Source organism: Crocuta crocuta, unplaced genomic scaffold (genome assembly GCF_008692635.1).
Source record: "Crocuta crocuta isolate KB4526 unplaced genomic scaffold, BGI_CrCroc_1.0 scaffold131, whole genome shotgun sequence".
NCBI classification, from domain to species: domain Eukaryota; kingdom Metazoa; phylum Chordata; class Mammalia; order Carnivora; family Hyaenidae; genus Crocuta; species Crocuta crocuta.
In genome coordinates this window covers 17217034-17237456 of record NW_027528977.1, presented here as the reverse complement: position 1 = coordinate 17237456, position 20423 = coordinate 17217034, and the positions used below count along the sequence as shown (strand labels likewise).

Below are 20423 nucleotides of genomic sequence, written 5' to 3'. Positions count from 1 at the left end.
AGTCCCTCTGGGAGTACTAGGCCATTCAACCCATAGAGTAGTCATGTGAGGTAGGTACCTCCAGCGTTCTATCTTCTAGCAGAAAAGCGACCACGGAGAAAAGTTAAACAACTTGCCCAAGATCGTACACACAAATCCAGGGTGGAGTCAGCATCCAAACTCCCCAGAGCCTATGCTCTTAACCACTGGATTGCTTTGGATTCCAGCCAAATAAATCCCTTTCCTGCTGCACAGCAAGTTTTCTGGGGGTCAGATTATCTAATAATGGCTTCTGCCTTCCATCTCCTTTATCCACATAGACACAGACGTTGTGGTAGTGAGATACCCTTCCCCCAGGCCATTACCCTCATTCGCCTGTCAGAGATGGGAATAGCAGTTCTCCCCAGAGAATTTCTCTTGTCTGGACTGGAGCTCGAAGAGAAAGTCAAAGGTAATCGGCCTAATAATTGGGCAGACATCTTGATAGAGCAATGATAGTAATTGGCCTGAAATGCAGGGAAAAGAACAGTGTTTTCTTTGGTTCAGAGATTTTCCCACACGTATCTATTATCAGAACGTTCTCCATCAAGAACAGCCAGGAGCACCCAAGCCCCTGCGATATGAAACAGAAGAAAAAATGTTAGACGGGTGTCAACCAGCGATCACACTAAATATACCTTTGACTCACGGAAGTCTTTTGATGTGTTTTGGAAAGAAGCAGGCTGCTTTCAGAAATGAGTTTCATCTCAGGGGACAACAGAGTGGCATACTCAAAGTGCGGTGCAGATTTACTAGAGACCGCCCTCTGCATGTGTAAAAACCCCATTTCCTGGGCTTCCTCTCAGCACCTGCCATTGTTTCCTCAAGAAAATTCAAGCCAGGCTGACAGAAAGGAAAACTGATACTATCACATCCGTACTATTTGATCCAGTGTTGCAAAAGGGGAACTAAAAGTGTGGGCTCCCTTTATAATTCAGCAGCACCATGTGGTTGCTCTTTCCAAAACTGTAGAAATGCTGAGAAAATGTCGGGGCGCCTGGGTGGCTTAGTCGGTTAAGCGTCCGACTTTCGCTTAGGTCATGATCTCGCGGTTCGTGGGTTCGAGCCCCGCGTCGGGCTCTGTGCTGACAGCTAGCTCAGAGCCTGGAGCCTGTTTCCGAGCCTGTGTCTCCCTCTCTCTCTCACCACCCCCTGCTCACGCTCTCTCTCTCTCTCTCTCCTAGAAATAAAAATTAAAAAAGAAAAAAAGAAAAAAGAAATGCTGAGAAAATGCAATAAAAAATACTCATCATTACAGCTTTTGCTTATATTGGATTCTTCTACCCTTCTACACACACACATGCACACACACGTGTGTGAATACACTTTGACAAGGTGTTTGACAAGGTGACAAGGTGTTGACCAAGGACCTGTTGTATACCAAGCATTAAGAATACCTCAGTGAATACCCAGTGAATATCAGGTCTGTTCCTCATGGAGCCTGATGAGAGAATACAGACACATGAAAGGCTGATAGTAGGAATTACAGGAACATAGAGAAAGGGATACAAAACTCTTCTTGATTGAGAGAAGGTAGGGAAGGAAGATGCCTAGGAGCTAAATATTTTATAAACGGACATTAAGGATAAATACTTCAGCTAAAGGGCAAGAGAGGCACTCCAGCCCAGCAAAGAGCTTGGTCCTTTTCCATGGGACTCCAGTGACAAAAACCTCCCTCAACCTCTGCTGCCTTATCTCTAAAGATGGTACATTTTGAAACAGGGTGCTTTGAGCTCAACAGTGTTAGGGTTATTGTGGTTTTTTTTAATTTTTTAAGGTTTATTTATTTTTGAGAGAGAGAGAGAGACAAAGTGTGAACAGGGGAGGGGCAGAGAGAGAGGGAGACACAAAATCTGAAGCAGGCTCCAGGCTCTGAGCTATCATCACAGGGCCCAATGTGGGGCTTGAACCCATAAACCATGAGATCATGACCTGAGCTGAAGTCAGACACTCAACCGACTGAGCCACCCAGGTGCCCCTCAGCGGGGTCAGTTTGCACCAAACCATTCTCAGACCTGGATGCTGGTCGAGGGAGAAGCAATCTCTACATAACTGTAGATGCAAAGTGGACACTTAAAATGTCCGCACTACGCCACTTAAAATGCAAAGTGGACAGTGCCATTTCTATGTTGAAGACTGCTTGTTCCCATCAGTCACAGAAAAGAATCCAACTCATCTGCATGACCTACAGGACCCCAGATGATCTGACCCCTGCCTGGATCTCTCCAAACTCATTTCATATCACTCTATTCCTTTTCGCTACCCTCCAGCCACATTGGATCAGTTCTGCTATTTCCCACCTCAGGGACTTTACATAAGCTATTCCTACTGCCTAAAATACTCTTTTCTTAGCTCTTCACTTGCCTATCCCAGCTCACCGTTAAATATCACCTGCATAGAATGGAGAGGCCCTTTCTGGTCTTCCTCCCTGTGTAGCTTCCTCCTGCTACTCCCTTTCAATGTATCCTATTCTATTCAAAGTGCTTATCACAACTTTTACTTGTTTTATTCATTGATATATTGGTGGCAGAAGGGAGGGCTGTATTCTCCATGACAGTGGAAGTTACATTAGGGCAGGGACCTTCCGTGTCTTATTCATCCTTGTATTCACCAATGTCTTTTACAGTAAGTCACATATAATAAGTGTTTAGTTAATAAAGTGAACCATATGTTAAGAATTATTACAGGTCTGAGAGCTCACCCTAATTGTAAGCTAACCTGTTAGCCTGCCACAATTTCATAGATATTATCAGAAGACATGAAACTCTTGGGTCAGAGACAAGGGCCTTTATTACTCAGAGCAATGCAATATCCAGTTATTAGTATATGTGCCAGTCCTCCAAGCCCTAGTTCCCACAGGGCTACATGAACAGGGTCACATGATACCTGCACATGTAATAGGTTGCATCATAGAAAAGAAATCTTGAGTTTATCATGTCCGAGTCTCTCCAAATGGGCTCTGGGCCTTCTCATTCTTTGCTCTAGAGGGAAATATTATCTTTACTATCCTGGACAGTAAGTAAACCTGCCCTTTGCTCTGGAGACAGACACTATACCGGTCCTCCAAAGTAGTTCACTGTGCAGACAACCTTGAAAAGATAGTCCAGAACTAAGGCAGTCAGTGTCTCAGCTCACAAGACATTCAGAAATACGTATGGAGAATTGGAGACATGGAGAATTATCTCCCCAAACCATGTGAAATTACTGATTTTTGACCTGCAGAAGCAACTACTTCATGATTCAACCTAAACCTTCTTGAATGAATGCATACCTGATGAATTAGTGGAAATCAGTAGCCACCTGGATATTTCTCAGCCCACCCATGGAGCCAACCTCAAAGAGTTTCAGCCTGAAGTGCTAATTGATAAACATTCAAGAAATTGGTTTGATGGAGTCTGTAGTCTTTTACCTGATTTCAGAAAAGCAACTATACTCACTTGTTCTCCTCAGAGTGCCAGAAACCAACTGCAGCTTGGTTCTGGAAGAAGAGAACCAGGAAGGGAAACACTAGAAAGAAAGTAGTATGCACAGCTTTGATTTTCAGTCCAAAGTGGGAGTAATTGGAAATTTTGGTTTAAAGGAAAAACCTTCCTTACCGCTCTCAGGTTACTCCATTCAGAACCATCTGACTTTCATGCAGCATCCACCAAGTCAGTGACCCAGACCCCCCAAGGGTTTGGTAAAGGTCACACTCTGGCCATGATAGCTTGTGTTTTTCTTTTCATCATCTTAGTAATTTGACACCTGAAAGAATAAATGTGTTTATTTTAATTTAAGGCAAAAAAAAATGAGGATGATAATAATGATAATTTTAAGAGCATGTCTTCATCTGTGTACACCCAAATCAACATGAAAAAGTTCCAAAATGATCCCTTTGAAATTATGACTTGAGAGCACACATAGAAAGGTAAATCACGAAGCAAGACAGCTCTGCTGGTTAGAACAAATGGGAACTAATTGATTTTCATGAAAAATAAGATCTGCAAAAGGTAGGCATAAAAGGACTTTTATACGACCTAAAACCTACTGCTTAATGCATCCAAAATCATGCCTAATTGGTCAGTCTTACACATTTGGATTTTTGTTTCCTTAAAGCAAGAGATTTCTTTACAAACCTGGGATCAGGAACAATCGCTGTCATTTGGAGACTCCTCCCCTGTACCTGAGGCTAAAGGCTGATGTCCCACACATCAGACCATATCTCAGATTGATAGTCTGAAAAGAAGAGGGCCAGGGGAGGGAAGGGGACAGCATTCATAATGTTTTAAACCTGTCAACATTCAGACATGGGAAACTTCAGATTTGAAGTCCAAATAAGTTATTTCTTTTGAAAAAGCAGATGTTGCAGCAATACTAACCCTGCATTCCTGCCTGGATGTTAGTGAGATAGAGAGCAGTGGTTACTTCCATGCATTGTTCACATTGCCCTCATCCCTTTAATTTCCATTCCTTGCACTCACTCACACTCGCTACCAGTAGCCTGTGGGCACTTGAGGTTACTACTACTGGTCTTCAAAAATGGTGGGTGGTTAATTACCAAATTGCTTCATCAGCAGGCAGGGGAAATGATAGTTGCTAAGTTTCTCTCTTTTTCAGATTCAGTGCAAGATTGTCCACGTAACTGCCATGGGAATGGCGAATGTGTGTCCGGGCTGTGTCACTGCTTCCCAGGATTTCTAGGAGCAGACTGTGCTAAAGGTACTTGCCACTACTTCCCTGGTATGGTTGGATAACAAGACTTAGGCTTCTTTGAAAGTGTGAATGAAGGGGCAACAAAGAAGAACCCCCCCCTCAGAATTCCACTGGGGCAACTTGTAAGCCCATGCATGCTAGAAGACCTGTCTCTTTAGCAAAGAGCAGGTTTTAATATATGACAATTGGCCAATATACCTATAAGAGCAGGGAGGTTATCCTTGGCATCGAGGTGTGCTAAGAAAGATTTGCTAAAAATTAGATGGTTGGATTTCCTGTAAAAGCAAAAGTGAATTACCATCACTCCTTTCTTATAATCATTAACTTCTATGTAATGGAAGATTAAGCATCTCAGGGTTAGTAAATTTCATTCATTCTGGCCAGCTACGCTCTCAATCTAGGAAGCGCTATTTATCTTGGTGGAATCGGTTTTAAATTGTATTATTAATTTATCTACACTCCTTTGCACAGAATTGCTGGGGCCCTGGGATTCTTGGGGGAAAGGTAATATAAGAGAAAATTACTCTCACAAAAACAGGGGACTTAGGGGCTGCATACCTAGCTTGCAAAAGACCTTGAGCATAACCTTCAAGTGGCTCTGTCAGAGGCAAGTGTAAGAGAAAGCAGAGCTTCTCACCCTTTTTAGATATGGTGTGCACACTCACATACACATATGTATATTCTAGGTAGATACAACTATAAAATTAAAATTAAACTTTCACAAAACTACACTTATCTTTGCTCCATGATTCCTTTCTATTTCATCTAAAAACACCCGTTAAAACCAACTACTCTGATTGGGGCATCTTGAGGGCTCAGCATCCCACTCTTGATTTCAGCACAGGACATGATCTCACACTTTGTGGTATCACGCCCCAGGCTCTTAGCGTGGAGCCTGCTTGGGATTCTCCCTCACCCTTTCTCTCTGTCTCTCCTTTGCTCATTCTGTCTGTCTGTCTGTCTGTCTCTGTCTCTCTCTCTCAAAATAAATAAACTTAAAGAAAACACTACACTGATTCCTCACCCACCAGCAGGTCATATCCCAGTATGGAAAGGAATGAGGAAGAGTTTCAGAGCCCTTGCTGAGGAGTCAGGCATTTCTGGGTTGAATCTCCACTCTGCCACTGAGTGTCTCTGTGACTTTGAGCAAGTGACCTAACATTTCTGAATCTAACATTTCTAAATTTCTGAATCTCAGTTTCCTCCTGTGGAAAGGTGGGGAGTTCCTTCACAAGTTCACTGTGAGGATGGTATGAGGCAAACACACCCAAAGCTCTTAGCAGAACATATTGTGATCCCTCAAAGAGTTTATGTTTACCACTTTTAATTTATGTATATCACATTATATTTATTTATATATTTAAACAATCTTTTCATCATTTTTATGTGCCCTTCATTAAAAAGCCATCATCATGCCTTGATGCGCTGAGAGAGAGACACTTATTAATAAAGCTACTCTGTAAATGCTAACTAGAGCCACTCCTTTTTCCCATTCTCCCCACAATTGCTGGAGAAAATTGCATTTCAGATATTCACAATAGTTCAAATATTTGTGATTCCCAGTTTTCTGAGTGCTGAGTGATAAGCAAAGGGGACTTCCTTGAACTTGAAGTTCTGGATTTGGTTGCACATGCACGAGACCAATCCCTAAATGATACCAACTACAGACATCTCCTCTATCATTAAGTAATATGAAAGTTTTAGTAAACTTGTCAGATACCAAAGGAAAGCACAGCAAGAAGCCTGTATCCAGGGGCATGCGGACACATCACCAAGTAGACCGTGGACACTTGAGTGCTTTGCTCAGCTAGGTTCTGAGGCACCATGAAGGGGGACGAATGAATGACACAGAGCTTCACTGTACCGACCACTTTTCCTTGTGAATGCTGTAAAGGAGGGAAAACCTCAATACTGCTTGAATGGCCTTTCTTGCATAATCTAATTTTCCTAGGAGTGAAGACATTAATGAGAGGAAGAACAGAACAGTCCTTTCATATGTGGCTGCAAATGGGCTCAGCCCTCCGCTGCATGGCCTGTGAGCTGTAAATGTATATTAACACTGACACACATCGATGTATTATTAATCCTAAAAACCATGTGTGCTCTGGCAGCACATCCAGTAACTGCCCTTTCAGGCCTAAGTACCTCAGCCATTTAAGAACTCCTCGCTCTAAATCCATTTGCAGATGGGCGTCCATTCTGCATTATGGATCTGTAATGGCGTGTGCATTTAGCTGCTTAAAAGGACTCTCGGTGTGAGTTTTGCATTCACCACCTGCACTGTGGCCGGGCGCACTCTCCAAGTGTGTATTAGCCATGGTATATAATTGATCCTTGTGAAACAAATATTGAGCGGCTGTTAAGAGTAGTTACTCCTGCATACTCGGGAGCTATTCCTGTAATCAGCCTTTGAACTTGTTGTATATTTTAATTTAGCTCTTGATGCCTACAGTGGGAAAAATTGAATATTTGAAGAATAAAACGGTTTTTCCTTCTTTCCCTATTTATTCTTGGCAAAGTTGGCTAAAGAGTATTATGAGTAAACTTCAACCTCTTTGCCCTAAATATATTTCTTCCTTAGTATTTTTGAAATGGACACAGTTTAAGCTACTTCATTAACAATATTGGGAAATATTCTAGGCCTTTTTTTTTTCCCAAACTTTGCTCTTTCATGTACCACCTTTATGATTTTCAAAATCATGAATTCATGAACCATCTATCTTATTATTTACTTAACATATTTCTCTAAGTCAGCTCATCACATTTACATTAATGAATTTATCCTGAAAGGAACAATGTCAAAATCCAAAATTTTAAAAGAGAAAAGTTATCAACTGCAATAAAGAGGATATGTCAGTACCACCTCTGACCCTATTGAGAGAGGAATATTTTCACGGTCATCAGCATTCAAGCTAAGTCATCTTCTCACACACTTATTGCACTTCAAGAATCACAAACATGGACCTGAGCCCATGCACACCAGCCTGGCTTCTAGAGAGATTCAACTCTTTAACATTTCATTTTATAAATATCGGCTCATCAGAGTAACAAAAATTCCTAGCTGTGTGATTAAGTTAGCGAACAAAAATCGTAACCTGTGTGATGAAGTGAGAAACCAGCAAAAATAGACACTCAGATTTAACTGTAAGAGCTTCAAGTGATTAAATGTAATGATTAGCACCTGAGTTAAGGCTCCACTTCAAATTGTTTTTAAATAATAACAAATAGTTATTAAGTATTAAATATGTAGAAGGCATTGTATGAAGTACTTAAAACATACCACTTTATCCTTTCTCATATCAATATGAGATAAATCCTATTTTAACTACCCCCCCATGTTTGAAAGTTTTTTTTATATTGAAACCCCTTCCGACTTGCAGACAAATTGCAAAAATAGTACAGAGTTCCTGTGCAGAGTTCACCTAATGTCAACATTTTAAATTATAATGGTTCAATTATTGAAACCAGGAAATTAACACTGAAGCAATGCTATTAACTGATTTCCAGACTTTTTTTTTTTTTTTCCAATTTTGCCCTTCCTTTTCTGGTCCTGATCCCACGTTGTATTTAGCTGTCATGTCTCCTATGTCCCCTCCAATTTGTGAAGAGTCCTCAGTCTTATTCTTGTGCTTCATGACTTTGACCGTTTTGAAGAGTACCAGTCAGGTATATTTTAGTATGTCCCTCAGTGTGGGTTTGTCCGATGTTTTCTCGAGATTAGGTTGAAACTGCACAGTTTTAGCCAAATGCTGTGCCCTCCTCAGTGAATCTTATCAAGGATACACCTCTGATTTTTAATAAAAGAAAAGTTAGAATGTGGTTGTGTGCGAGCATGAGTCTCTGTGTGCACATGTACCTCCCTTCCCCCAGCACCGCTGTGGCAGAGACACCGGGAGGTGGTCCTGCACAGTTCGTCAGTAGTTATGGCAGATTGCCACTCACAGACAACTTCTGAGCCCCAGAAGCTCCTAAGTGTTAGCATAAAGTAAGTGGAGCAGACAGGGTGAGGTAATCATGCTGGCACGCGTAGAAAGGAAAGTCAGCTGGCCCTGCCAGCCAGAATGGCTCCGCCACCTCCCAGCTGTGGCCCATGATCATTTCTCTTCCTTCTTCATAAAAGCCTTAGGAAGACCCAAGTCCCAAGTTCCCTCTCAACACAAACCCGCATTCACCTTTGGTCCTTCTCTGACAGCTGTGCCCAGGATGCCTCCGGTGCTGCCAGTGTCTGCCACGGCAGGCGGCAGGTAGACTCAGGCCCTCCTGCCAGGGGGGGAAACTTGCTGTGTTAGCAAGTGAGATTCCCATCACAACCAAGTGGCTGGGTATGTGTCCAAGTGACAGAAATACGGATTACTCTCTTGACCTCACACTGTGCCTCCCATGCCCTCAGATGTGTGGTGCCGACAGCAGTTCCTTGTCTTCTTAAACACCTGCCAGTCTGCATCAGGCATCTGAAGACAGCCTTGTGGTGAATGGAGGAATCAGTCAGCGTGAATTTTCAGAGCATTCGTTGTACAGCCCCCACCCTGCTGGGGTCCTGAGGGGCTCAAAAGTCAAAATGAAACTGACCCTCACATCAGAAGAATGTGTAAGAGTTCTAACATATTGTTCCAAGTCAGTTGAGGAGACAGAACTCATTTATGCATCCAACAAATGCTTATTTTGTGACTTGTATGGCTCAGGTACTGCACTAAGTCCCAGAAATATGATGGCAGACAAGCACACCATGGCCCTACCTTCTGAAGGCTTCCATTCTGCTGGATGCATGTGATAGCAAGTGGGAAGTGTTAGTGTTGAGTCTTAAATGCTGTGATGTGGACTTTGAATGGTATAGATCTTGTTAAGATGATAGTTTATGAAGAAATGAATCTATGTGAATCTAAAAATAGCCAATTAGCATCAGGGAACATGAAGGAAATTCCATGGAAAAAGACTCTAATAAGGGAACTATACTAAAAACTGTCTTTCGGTAGAGAATTTCATTACTTGTGCAGTATAATAAGCAATGTGTTTGGACTCAGAGCTTGAAAACAAATGGCATTTCTTTCCTGGTACTTTGTCGCATTCTCCATCAGGTACCTCTCCCATCCAGATGTAAGTGTGCTTCTCATTCAAATTATTGTTAAGTCTATGGTTTTTATTATTACCATCCCCCATTCATTGACTTCCTCATTGTTCGAATGCTATTTGTTGCGGCTTACATGCTTTTTAATTATGATTCCTTTTTTATTTTATTTACTTCTATTTAAAGGTCTTTCACTGACTTGAGATGCTTCCTTGGATTGTTGGTAAAATAGCCTTGTATTTCAGAAGACATCCAAGGCTTCTGATTCTTCTCTTTTGACACTGTCTTCTCGGATGGCTTATTTGGTTCTGAGCTTGAGGCCCAAACCTGCAGCAGAAACTTAAAACACAAGAGCCTTACTTGTTAGGTAATGCATACTTAATAGCTATTAGAAATGACACCTCCTGCTGCTGAACAGCTGTCAGGGGAGGCCCAGAAATGCCACAACCACAGGAACATAAAGCCTTCTCTCTGGGGGTTGGCTTCAGCTCCTACCCAGCTTCTGTGGAGCCTTGAAAAAAGACAACAGGGGTCTTGCAATTTTTCTCCTGTTAACTGGCAAATCTACCCACTATCCAGTCCCTCTTGAGCTCTAACACTGAAGTCAAACTCATCATCATCATCACTCACATTTATTGAGTTCTCACTGTGCGCCAACCACTGTACTAAGCAACTGCATAATTATCTCACCTAACCATCAATAGCCCTATTCTATATACAACTACCATCCCCTTTTATAAGTGAGGAAAATGAAGCACAGAGAGGTTAGGACACTTGCTGAAGATCACTCAGCTAGGAAGTGTTATTGCTGGGATTCAAACCAGGCAGTCTTATCCAGGTTCTTACCACTAGACCATGAAATTCACCTCGGGAGATGTGAGGCATACGGAAGATGCACTTTGCAAGCAGTTTGTGTGGTGGTTGCATACCTAGGATTTGAGTTTGAATCCAAGAAAACTTTATAGGAGAGAAACAAGAGTTTACTAAGTGGAAAGTAGCTGAGCCAGTATTCAAAACAAAGTCCATTTGACTTCAGAGCCTGTTGTCTAAATCATTCTCCCAGCTACCAGAGACAGCCCATCGCCCCCTTCATCACATCATTTGCCGACTCCTGTTTCATCAGCCTCTAACATGATCTGCTTCATTTCTCCTCTCTACCTTCACAGTCGCAACCCTATTCATATGGCTGCCAACCTCTCCCTGATGCCATTTCTCTCTACTCACAACCTCCAACATTCTCCAGAGCACTTGGGAGCATGTCACTACTGTCCTTAAACAACTTCAGTGGCTCCCAGTTGCTTCCCACAATGGCTACCAAATTTTGGTTTAAAGACACTTATGTGGGGCAGTTGTTACAAATGCATAACTCCAGGCTCACCCCCGATGCCAGCTATTTGTGAATCCATAGGACTGGGCTGTGGCTCAGCCATGTGCATTGTAAACAAGCCTCCCAGGAGGCTCTGATGCAGGCAGTCAGGGACCATATTCTGAGAACAAAGAACATTCTTAGAATTCAAAGACTCCCGTGATTCATGCTGCTTTTGTACCACCATCTCCTACTAAAGCCCATACGCTGCAGGTTCCAGCTACTTGTCACTCATAGAGCATCATAGGCCCGCTTCTCCCTCTTGGCTCATGCTGTTTCTTCAGCTGGAAGGCTCTCGTCAATCCCGACCTTTCCTATCAAACTGCTGCTTGCAGGTCACCACATTCCTAAAACATCCCCAGATGGGACCCAGGTCAACGCACCCATGAAACACCCCAAGATAGGACCCTGCAGTCACACAGGGCTTGGCAACATCATGGCAGTGACCCTTCCTTCATGCTGGGCCATGTTCCATCTGGGTGATCACATTGGTTTCTCCTACCGAATCACAAGTGTCTAGCAGTCCTCTTTTTATGAATATAATTTATTGTCAGACTGGCTTACATACAACATCCAGTGCTCATCCCAACAAGTGTCCTCCTCAATGCCCATCACCCATGTTCCCCTCTCCCCTACCTCCCAATCTACCCTCAGTTTGTTACCTGTATTTAAGAGTCTCTTGTGGTTTTCCTCCCTCTCTCTGTTTATAACAATTTTTCCCCTTCCCTTCTCCCATGGTCTTCTGTTCAGTTTCTCACTTAGTTGAAACATATGATGTCTGTCCTTCTCTGACTGACTTATTTCACTCAGCATACCTTCCATTTCCATCTATTTTGCTGCAAATAGCATGATTTCATTCTTTCTCATTGACATGTAGTATTCCATTGCATAGATCAACCACATCTTCTTTATCCATTCATCACTTGATGAACATTTAGGCTCTTAATTTGGCCATTGTTGAAAGCACTGCTGTTTGGGACACCTGGTCCATGGAGGAGAGACTGGGGTGTCTAGCAGTCCTCTTTATTAAACCTCCTTGCACCTATGTTGGTACCCTAGAAGTCATGTGTGGTCTATAAATGATTGGCAACTTGAATTTAGGGTACAGGACTTTTAAGGATGAAAACATTGCCAGAAAATGTGCAAGACCCAAATGAGTGCTGGAGAACAAGGTTCTGATTTATCAGATTAATCATGCGTTGATAAATCAGCCAAATTTGAGGCACAAATTTAAATGCAGGAAAGGAAGGTGAGTGGGAGGGAAGGAGGAGGAATAAAAACAGAAAAAAAAAAAAGAGTTGACATTGATTCCAGTTTACACGCCTTGTCTCAGAAGAGCACAGTTACTAAGCATAAAGCAATAGAGTTTGAGTTTGCCAGTATTGAATCCATGCTCCTCCAGTTAGCTGTACCCATTTTTAAAAATTACTTAACCTCCATGAGCCTTGGTTTTTCTTATCTGTAACATGAAGGTAAATTGTAATACTACCTGTTGAATTGCTGTGAGGACTAAAACATAAATTCATGTCAAGTGTGTAGAGCCATGCTTGGCATGTATCAAATGCTCCATGAATATTAGATAACATTGTCTTCATGAGTCTTTGAAACCAATGTTATTATCTATTTTATAGGAGAAACACAGACTTAAGGAAAGTAAGCTATTTGCCCAAGGTCACATAGCAGGGCCAGATTTTGAGGCTGAGTCTGGCTGAGTCCAGTGGCCACATAAGAGACAGGCTTGGCAGGAAGGCTCCCTGAATGGAGGGCAGTGACAACCATCAAAGCCCCATATGCAGTTCAGGCTGTCCGACCCTCCCTCCTGACTGGGCTCTGCCTCGTAACTGCGTTCCCACCTCCCCATGAGTTGTTCCCCTCGGTGGACTTCTATACTCAGGAGAGGAATGGCAAGCCTCTTATCCCCTCCCTGCTGGTGGAAAGGTCCTCCCCATCATCGCAGAAACACCTCCCTCAGAACTTTTTTGGCACAGAGAACCCCTCCCCCCTTGTTCAACTGACCTTGCTTGCATCAGTGAAAGACATTCAGGCCCCACCAGTCCTCCCTAGAACAAGCATAGATGCACCCCATGCATTGTTCCTTCAGACCCTCTGTCTTGCACACCTGCCTCCCTCTCTTCCCGCCCTGCGCCGCCCACAATCTCCATTAATGCAGAAGGGCCAGAGGCCATGGTGGCTGCCTGTAGGAGCCATTCTATAGCCCATCGCAGTTTGATGGCTGAATCCTACCTCTCCATCCTCCCACCCTTGACCTGAAAAAACATGCAGTTAATTCCTTGGCAGAAAGTGCCCAGGACAAGTGGCTTTCCAAGATACCCTTGGAAAACACTTGGCAGAAAGTGGCTGAGACACTATGTGAAGGGTTTATATGATTATCTTATTTCATCTTTACAGCATACATCACTATAATCCTTATTTCACAGCTAAGGAAACTGAGGCTCAGAGAAATTAAGGCTCTTGCCCAGGTATGGCATTAAAACCATACTCATCAGAATCCCCTATTAACACACAGCTTCACCTCCCTCCAGAGTGTCTGATTCAGTCAGTAGGTCTGGGGTACTAGCCACAGCCTGGGGAATTTGTGAAGTATGCAAACCCTCAGCCCCTCTGCCAGTCCCTTTGAATCAGAATCTGTATTCTAATGGGATCCCCCAAAGACTTTTGTGCACATTAAGGTCTGAGTCTAGATCACGTTGCCCTTGAACTCTGCTGAGACTGTCCAATGTGAACTCCGCCCAGAAGCAGCAAGGTCACTTTCATGCCTACTCCCAGCTTACTGAGCAGACATGGAAGAGCCTTGCCTCCACAGTGTACAAGTGACACTGCCCATTATTTAGTGGCCCCAAGTGAGTCCATGCCCGCAGCCTCCAAAAGTGGCATTTCCCATTTCCCATGCTTGCTGCATTCCCAAACAAGTCACTTCTCAGGATTTAAATCCATCAGCCCTTCTCCAAGCTAAATTACTGTGGAAGCTTAAAAACATTTTTCCCCTTTATAGGGGACTAAATAAGTTGCCAAGCAGCCTTTAAGAAGCAGAGTGCCTAACTCTGGAGGAGCTTGCTGTTGATATGATACACAGAGTTGGGAAAGTAGTATGGTTTTAGGAAAACCTGTATTGGTAAATAAATCAGTGTTTAGAGAGGGAGTTGGCTGGGGTGGGTGACTTGTCCTTTTATGATGGGATGAGGTCAGAACGCTTTTCTCCTAATAAAAATGATAACAAAATCACATCTACATATTTCTTACTGTGTGCCAAGCCCTGTACATGACACTTTATAGGCATTATTTCATCCTCTTAAATACAGTGAGATAAGTACTCCTGAATTCTTGTCCCATTTTAAAGATAAGGAAATCAAGGCTGAAAATAGTATCCACGGTCACACAGTGAGTAAAAATGAAGGGAGATTCAGGCTGACTCCTAAGCCTGGCACTGCTCTACCAGCTGGGGAGACAGCAATGAATAAATAGACCCCCTAGGTCTTTCTAAAGCTTCAGTGCTTGTAGATAACAAGACGCTGATAATTTCCAGACTTGTCTCCTTTCTTGAACTGCAGTACGTGAAAAGCTACTTCATTTCTGGACTTGAGCTATAGAAAGGCTTACCGTGTATTGTGAAAAAATTAATATTCATTATGTAATTAATGTTGTTCAGTCACACACACACACACACACACACACACCCCTTAGATTTTTTTTAAGAACGGCTTAAGCACTTACCGATTGAGAACTTTTATAACTCTCAAAATGGAGGCATCCCCATATCTCTACAGGTATTTTAAATGAATTGAATTAATCATAGGCTTAAAAGTCTCTTGCGATCTTCGTTAACTTCCCTGGGTTTAATTAAAACATCTGTGCACTTTTAATTTATCGATTCATCCAACTCATATGTCATGTTTTTAACACACCCCAGCATGCTCTGCATCATTTTTAACCCGATTTCCACTTAACTAAAGCAATTAAATTCACCCCGGATTAATTAAAGCATCCATACTTTCGTGCTTAAGTCAGCGTGTGCGTCTTTCCCCACATGGCTCCTGAATGTCAGAGATCTGACACACCTGATGAGTTTTTTGTCCTTCTGGAAATTCTTCCTTGAATCTCTCTCTTGCTTATTAATGTGCCATTTGACAGAACAGAAATGAGGAAGTTGGTGCACCTGAACTTTGGCCCTCTGAGCCAGAGACTCTGCCCCTGTCTGTCAGAAGCACCCTCTGCTCTCTTTCTCTCCACAGGGGTCCTGCTGGATCTTGCCCTCACTGAGACCAACTAGTGTCTGAGTGTTCTAGGCAGGAAGATGGGGTTGCTGTTTGGGTCAGAAGTGACCATCGTGATCAGAATGGCTGATGATCTTTGCATTTGTACTTCAGTAATTGTTCCTTCTACTTTCCAACCTCTTCACTCTTCCTACACAAGCAGTCCTTTATCGCCCTGCCCATTTAATAGGGAGGGAAAACTGAGGCCCTGATCACTAGGCTTCTTGGTTGGGTACAGTGAGCCAAGGAGCTATCCAGACAGTGGCAAATTATCCCCAGCCCCTGAAGGATAGTTTGCATCTCCGCCCCTACCAACTGTATTTGACAGAACCAATTTCTCTTCAGCTATAGAAGGACTAGTGGTATTTTAAAGTCCCCCCCCCATCTGATAAGCCAAGGATTATTTCTCCTCATTATTTTTATCTATACTTAATTAATTCCTAGTGAAGCTATGTGTCTTCTCATACTTTTATTGGCAATTTACATTTCTGTTTATATGTTCTTTGGCCAGGTTTTCATTCATTTGTCTCTTTATTGATTTGTAAGAGCTCTTGTGTATTTCAGATATCAAATTCTGTTCTGTAAAATGTGTTAAAAATATTTCTTCCTGGGGTTGCTCGTCCCTTAATTTGGTTTAGGGCTTTCTTTGTAGTAAAGATAATGTAAATCTTGTGTAATCAAAATGTACCTTCTTCTCCTTCTCGGTTTCTGGAATTTGTCTTCCTTACATATCCTCTTCCCAAGAAAATAAAGCTAGGCTTCAGTATTTCTTCTAATGCTTTTGTAGGTTGTTTTTCCTATTTAGATCTTTAATACATATGGAATTTTTTTCAGTTTTATTGAGAAACCATTGACATACATTACTGTTTAAGTTTAAGGCATACAACACAATGGTTTGATTTATATAGATTGTGTAGTGAGCAAACTACCATTCATCCTCTTGTATGGATAGCTTTCTCATAAAGAGAAAAGATAAAAAATAACAGAGAAAGAAATTTCTTCTTGTGTTGAGAACTTTTAGGATTTGACTCTCTTCACTACTTTCCTGTATATCATACAGCACTATTGGCTGCAGTCATTATGCTATACATTACATCCCCAGTACTTAATTATCTTAGAACTAGAAGTTTGTCCCTTTTGACCACCTTCCTCCAATTCCTGCCCCCCACCTCTGGTAACCACAAGTCTGATCTCTTTTTCTATGAGTTTGGTTTGTTGTTGGTTCTCAGATTCCACATGTTAGGGAGATTATACAATTTTGTTTTTCTGTCTGACATTTCACTTAGCACAATACCTTTAAATTCCATCCACGCTATTGCAAATGGTAAGATCACATGTTTTGTGGCTGAATAATATTCCATTGTATATATATACCATAACATCTTTATTCATTTGTTCATCAATGAACATGTAGATTATTTCCATGTCTTGGCTTTTGTAGACAATGCTCCTATGAACATGAGAATGCAGATATATTTTTTGAGTTAGTTAGTGGTTTTGTTTACTTTGGGTATATTCCTAGAAGTAGAATTGCTAGATCATGGTGGTTCTGTTTTTTGAGGATTATTATACTGTTTTCTTTAGTGACTATGCCAATTTACAGTCCCACCAACAGTGCACAAATGTTCCCTTTTTTTCCATATCCATGCCAACATGAGTTGTCTCTTATCTTTTAATGATGGCCATTCCTTTTTTTTTTTTTAAAGAATTGATCATTTTATTTTTTTAATGTTTTTTATTTATTTCTGAGAGAGAGAGACAGAATCCGAAGACAGGCTCCAGGCTCTGAGCTGTCGGCACAGAACCCAACGTGGGGCTCAAACCCACGAACCGTGATATCATGACCTGAGCCAAAGTCAGACGCTTAACTGACTGAGCCACCCAGGTGCCCCTTAATGATTGTCATTCTAACATGTGTGAGGAGATATCATTGTTTTAATTTTCATTTCCTTAGTGGCTAGTGATGTTGAGCATCTTTTCATGTACTCACTAGCCTTTCATATATCTTTTTTGAAGAAATGTCTATTTAGGTCCTTTGCCCATTTTTAAATTGGTTTTTTTTTGTTTTGTTTGTTTTTTTGCCATTTTGTTGTACAACTTCTTTATACATTTTGGATATTAACCCATTATCAGACACATGGGGTTTGCAAATTTTTTTGTCCATTCTGAGAGTTGTCTTTCACTGTGTTGATGGTTTCTTTTGCTGTGGAAAAGGATTTTAGTTTGATATAGTCCCACTTGTTTAGTTTTTTATCTTTTTTGTTTGTGCTATAGGTGTCATATCCAAAAAATCATTAACAAGATCCATGTCAAGGAGATTTGTTCCTATATTTTTTTCTTAGAAGTTACATGGTTTCAGGTCTTATAGTTAAGCCTTTAATCTATTCTGAGTTGTTTTTGTGACTGGTGTATGTAAGGGAGGAGCCCAGTTTCATTCTTTTACATGAGACTATCCAAATTTCCCGGCTCCATTTATTGAAGAGACCATCTTTTCTCCAGTAAATACCTTTGGCTCCCTTGCCAAATATTAGTTGACCATATATACTTGGGTTCATTTCAGGACTCTCAATTCTGTTCTTTTGGTCTATGTGTCTGTTTTCATGCTAGGACCATACTGTTTTGATGACTATACCTTTATAGTATAGCTTGATGTGCTTCAACAATAGACAAATTATGGAACTGATTATCAACTGATAAATCGATAAAGAAGATGTGATTTATATATACATTGTATATATACAATGGAATATTACTTGGCAATGAGAAGGAATGAAATCATGCCATTTGCAGCAATGTGGATGGAACTGGAAGGTATTATACTGAGTGAAACAAGTCAGTCAGAGAAGGACAGACATCATATGTTTTCATTCATATGTGCATCTTGAGAAACTGAACAGAAGACCATGGCGGAAGAGAAGGGGGGAAAATAGTTACAAACAGAGAGGGAGGGAGGCAAACCATAAGAAACCCTTAAATACATAGAACAAACTGAGAGTGGATGGGGGTTGGGGTAGGGAAAAGGGGAAAATGGGTGGTGGGCATTGAGCAGTGCACTTGTTGGGATGAGCACTGGATGTTGTATGTAAGCGATGAGCCATGGGAATCTACCCCCAAAACCAAGAGCACACTTTACACACTGTATATCAGCCAAATTGACAATAAATTATATTAAATATATATATAGTATAGCTTGAACTCAGGAAGTTTGATGACTATGACTTTATAGCATAGCTTGAACTCAGGAAGTGTGATATCTCCTGCTTTGTTCTTTCTCAGGATTTCTTTTCCTGTCTGAGGTCTTTTAGAGCTTTGATAAAAATTGCATTGTATCTAGAGACAATTTTTGGTAGCATTGACATTTTAACATTATGAATTCTTCCAATCCATCACACAGGATACCATTCTATATATTTGTGTCTTCTTTGATTTCTTTCATCAGTGTTTTATAGTTTTCAGAGTAGAGATCTTTGACCTCCCTAATTAAATTTGATCCTAAGTATTTTTATTATTTTTGATGCTATTGTAAATCACATTAATTTATTTCTTTATTTTTTAAAAACTTGTTAATGTATAGAAATATTACTGATTTTTGTACATGTTAATTTTGTGCCCTACAACTTTATGAAATTCATTAATTAGTTTTAAGTTTTCTGGTTGAATGTTTAAGATTTTCTAAATATAAAATCATGTCATCTGCAAATAGAGACAATTCTACTTCTTCCTTTCCAATTCCAATGCTTTTTATTTATTTTTCTTGCCTGATTGCTCTTGCTAGTACTACTAGTACTTTCTTGAATAGGACTAAGAGTGGGCACACTTGTTTGTTCCTGATCTTAGTGGAAAAGCTTTCAACCTTTCACCACTGAGTATGATGTAAGCTGTGGGCTTGACATATATAGGCTTTATTATAATTTGATATTTTCCTTCTTTGCCTAATTTGTTAAAAGTTTTTATCATGGATAGATGTTGAATTTTGTTAAATGCTTTTTATTATGTCTATTGAGGTGATATTACTTTGTTTCCTTTTAGTAACAGAATGTGTCACATTAATTGGTTTATGTATGTGAACCATCCTTACATCCCAGAGATAAATGCCACTTGATCATGGTGAACAATCTTTTTAATGTGCTGCTAAATCCAGTTTGCTAATATTTTGGTGAGATGTTTGCATCTATATATGTTAGGGATATTGGCCTGTAGTGTTCTTTTCTAGTAGTGTTATTTTCTGGTTTGGGTATCAGACAGTGTCAGCTTCATAAAATGTATTCTCAGCCCCCTTGACTGGATGGTAAGAAGAGGGGTCACTCCAGACTACTCTCACTTTCCCAAAGAGGATCTCCAGTTTTTTGGTAGGTTTGAGAAAGATTGGTGTTACTTCTTAAGTGTTAGGTAAAATTCACCAATGAATTCTGGTTCTGGGAATTTTCTCATTGGGAGATTTTTTATTGTTAATTCAATCTCCTTACTGGTAATTTGTTTATTCAGATTTCTAAGAATTTTTCCATGTCTACTATGTTGTCCAGTTTGTTGGTGTATAGTTGTTCACAGTAGACTTTTCTGATCTTATATTTCTGTGTGATCAGTTATAATGTCTCCTTTTTCATTTTTAAATTTGTTGTCTGGATCCTTTCTGTTTTTTCTTGGTTAGTCTTGAGAAGGGTTTGTCAGTTTTATGCATCCTTTCAAAGAACTAACTCTTAGTTTGGTTAATCTTTCCTGCTGTGTTTCTGTTCTCTATTTCATTTGTTTCTGCTCTAATCCTTACAATTTCTTTTCTTCTAACTTTGGTTTTAGTATTTTATTTTTCTAGTTCCTCAAGGCTTAGAGTTACATTGATTATTCGAGCTCTTTTTGCTTCTTAATGTAGGCATTTATTGCTGTGAACTTCCTACTAAGAACTGCTTATACTGCATCCCATACATTCTGGTATGTTGTATTTCTATATTCATTTGTCCCAAGAAAACTTTTTCTCTTTCAGTTCCTTCTTTCATCATTTGTTTGCTCAGGAGGA

The 20423-nt window shown here is 40.8% G+C and overlaps 1 protein-coding gene across 2 annotated transcripts in view; it reads left to right on the top strand.

The window, feature by feature from the left end:
• TENM2 (teneurin transmembrane protein 2) overlaps positions 1 to 20423 on the top strand; it is a 3267991-nt gene that overhangs the window by 3081569 nt on the left and 165999 nt on the right. For both annotated transcript variants that reach the window (XM_077757352.1, XM_077757353.1), the window contains one exon: positions 4615 to 4716. In XM_077757352.1, coding sequence (XP_077613478.1) covers positions 4615 to 4716 — 102 coding nt within the window. The remainder of the gene's footprint in view (positions 1 to 4614; positions 4717 to 20423) is intronic.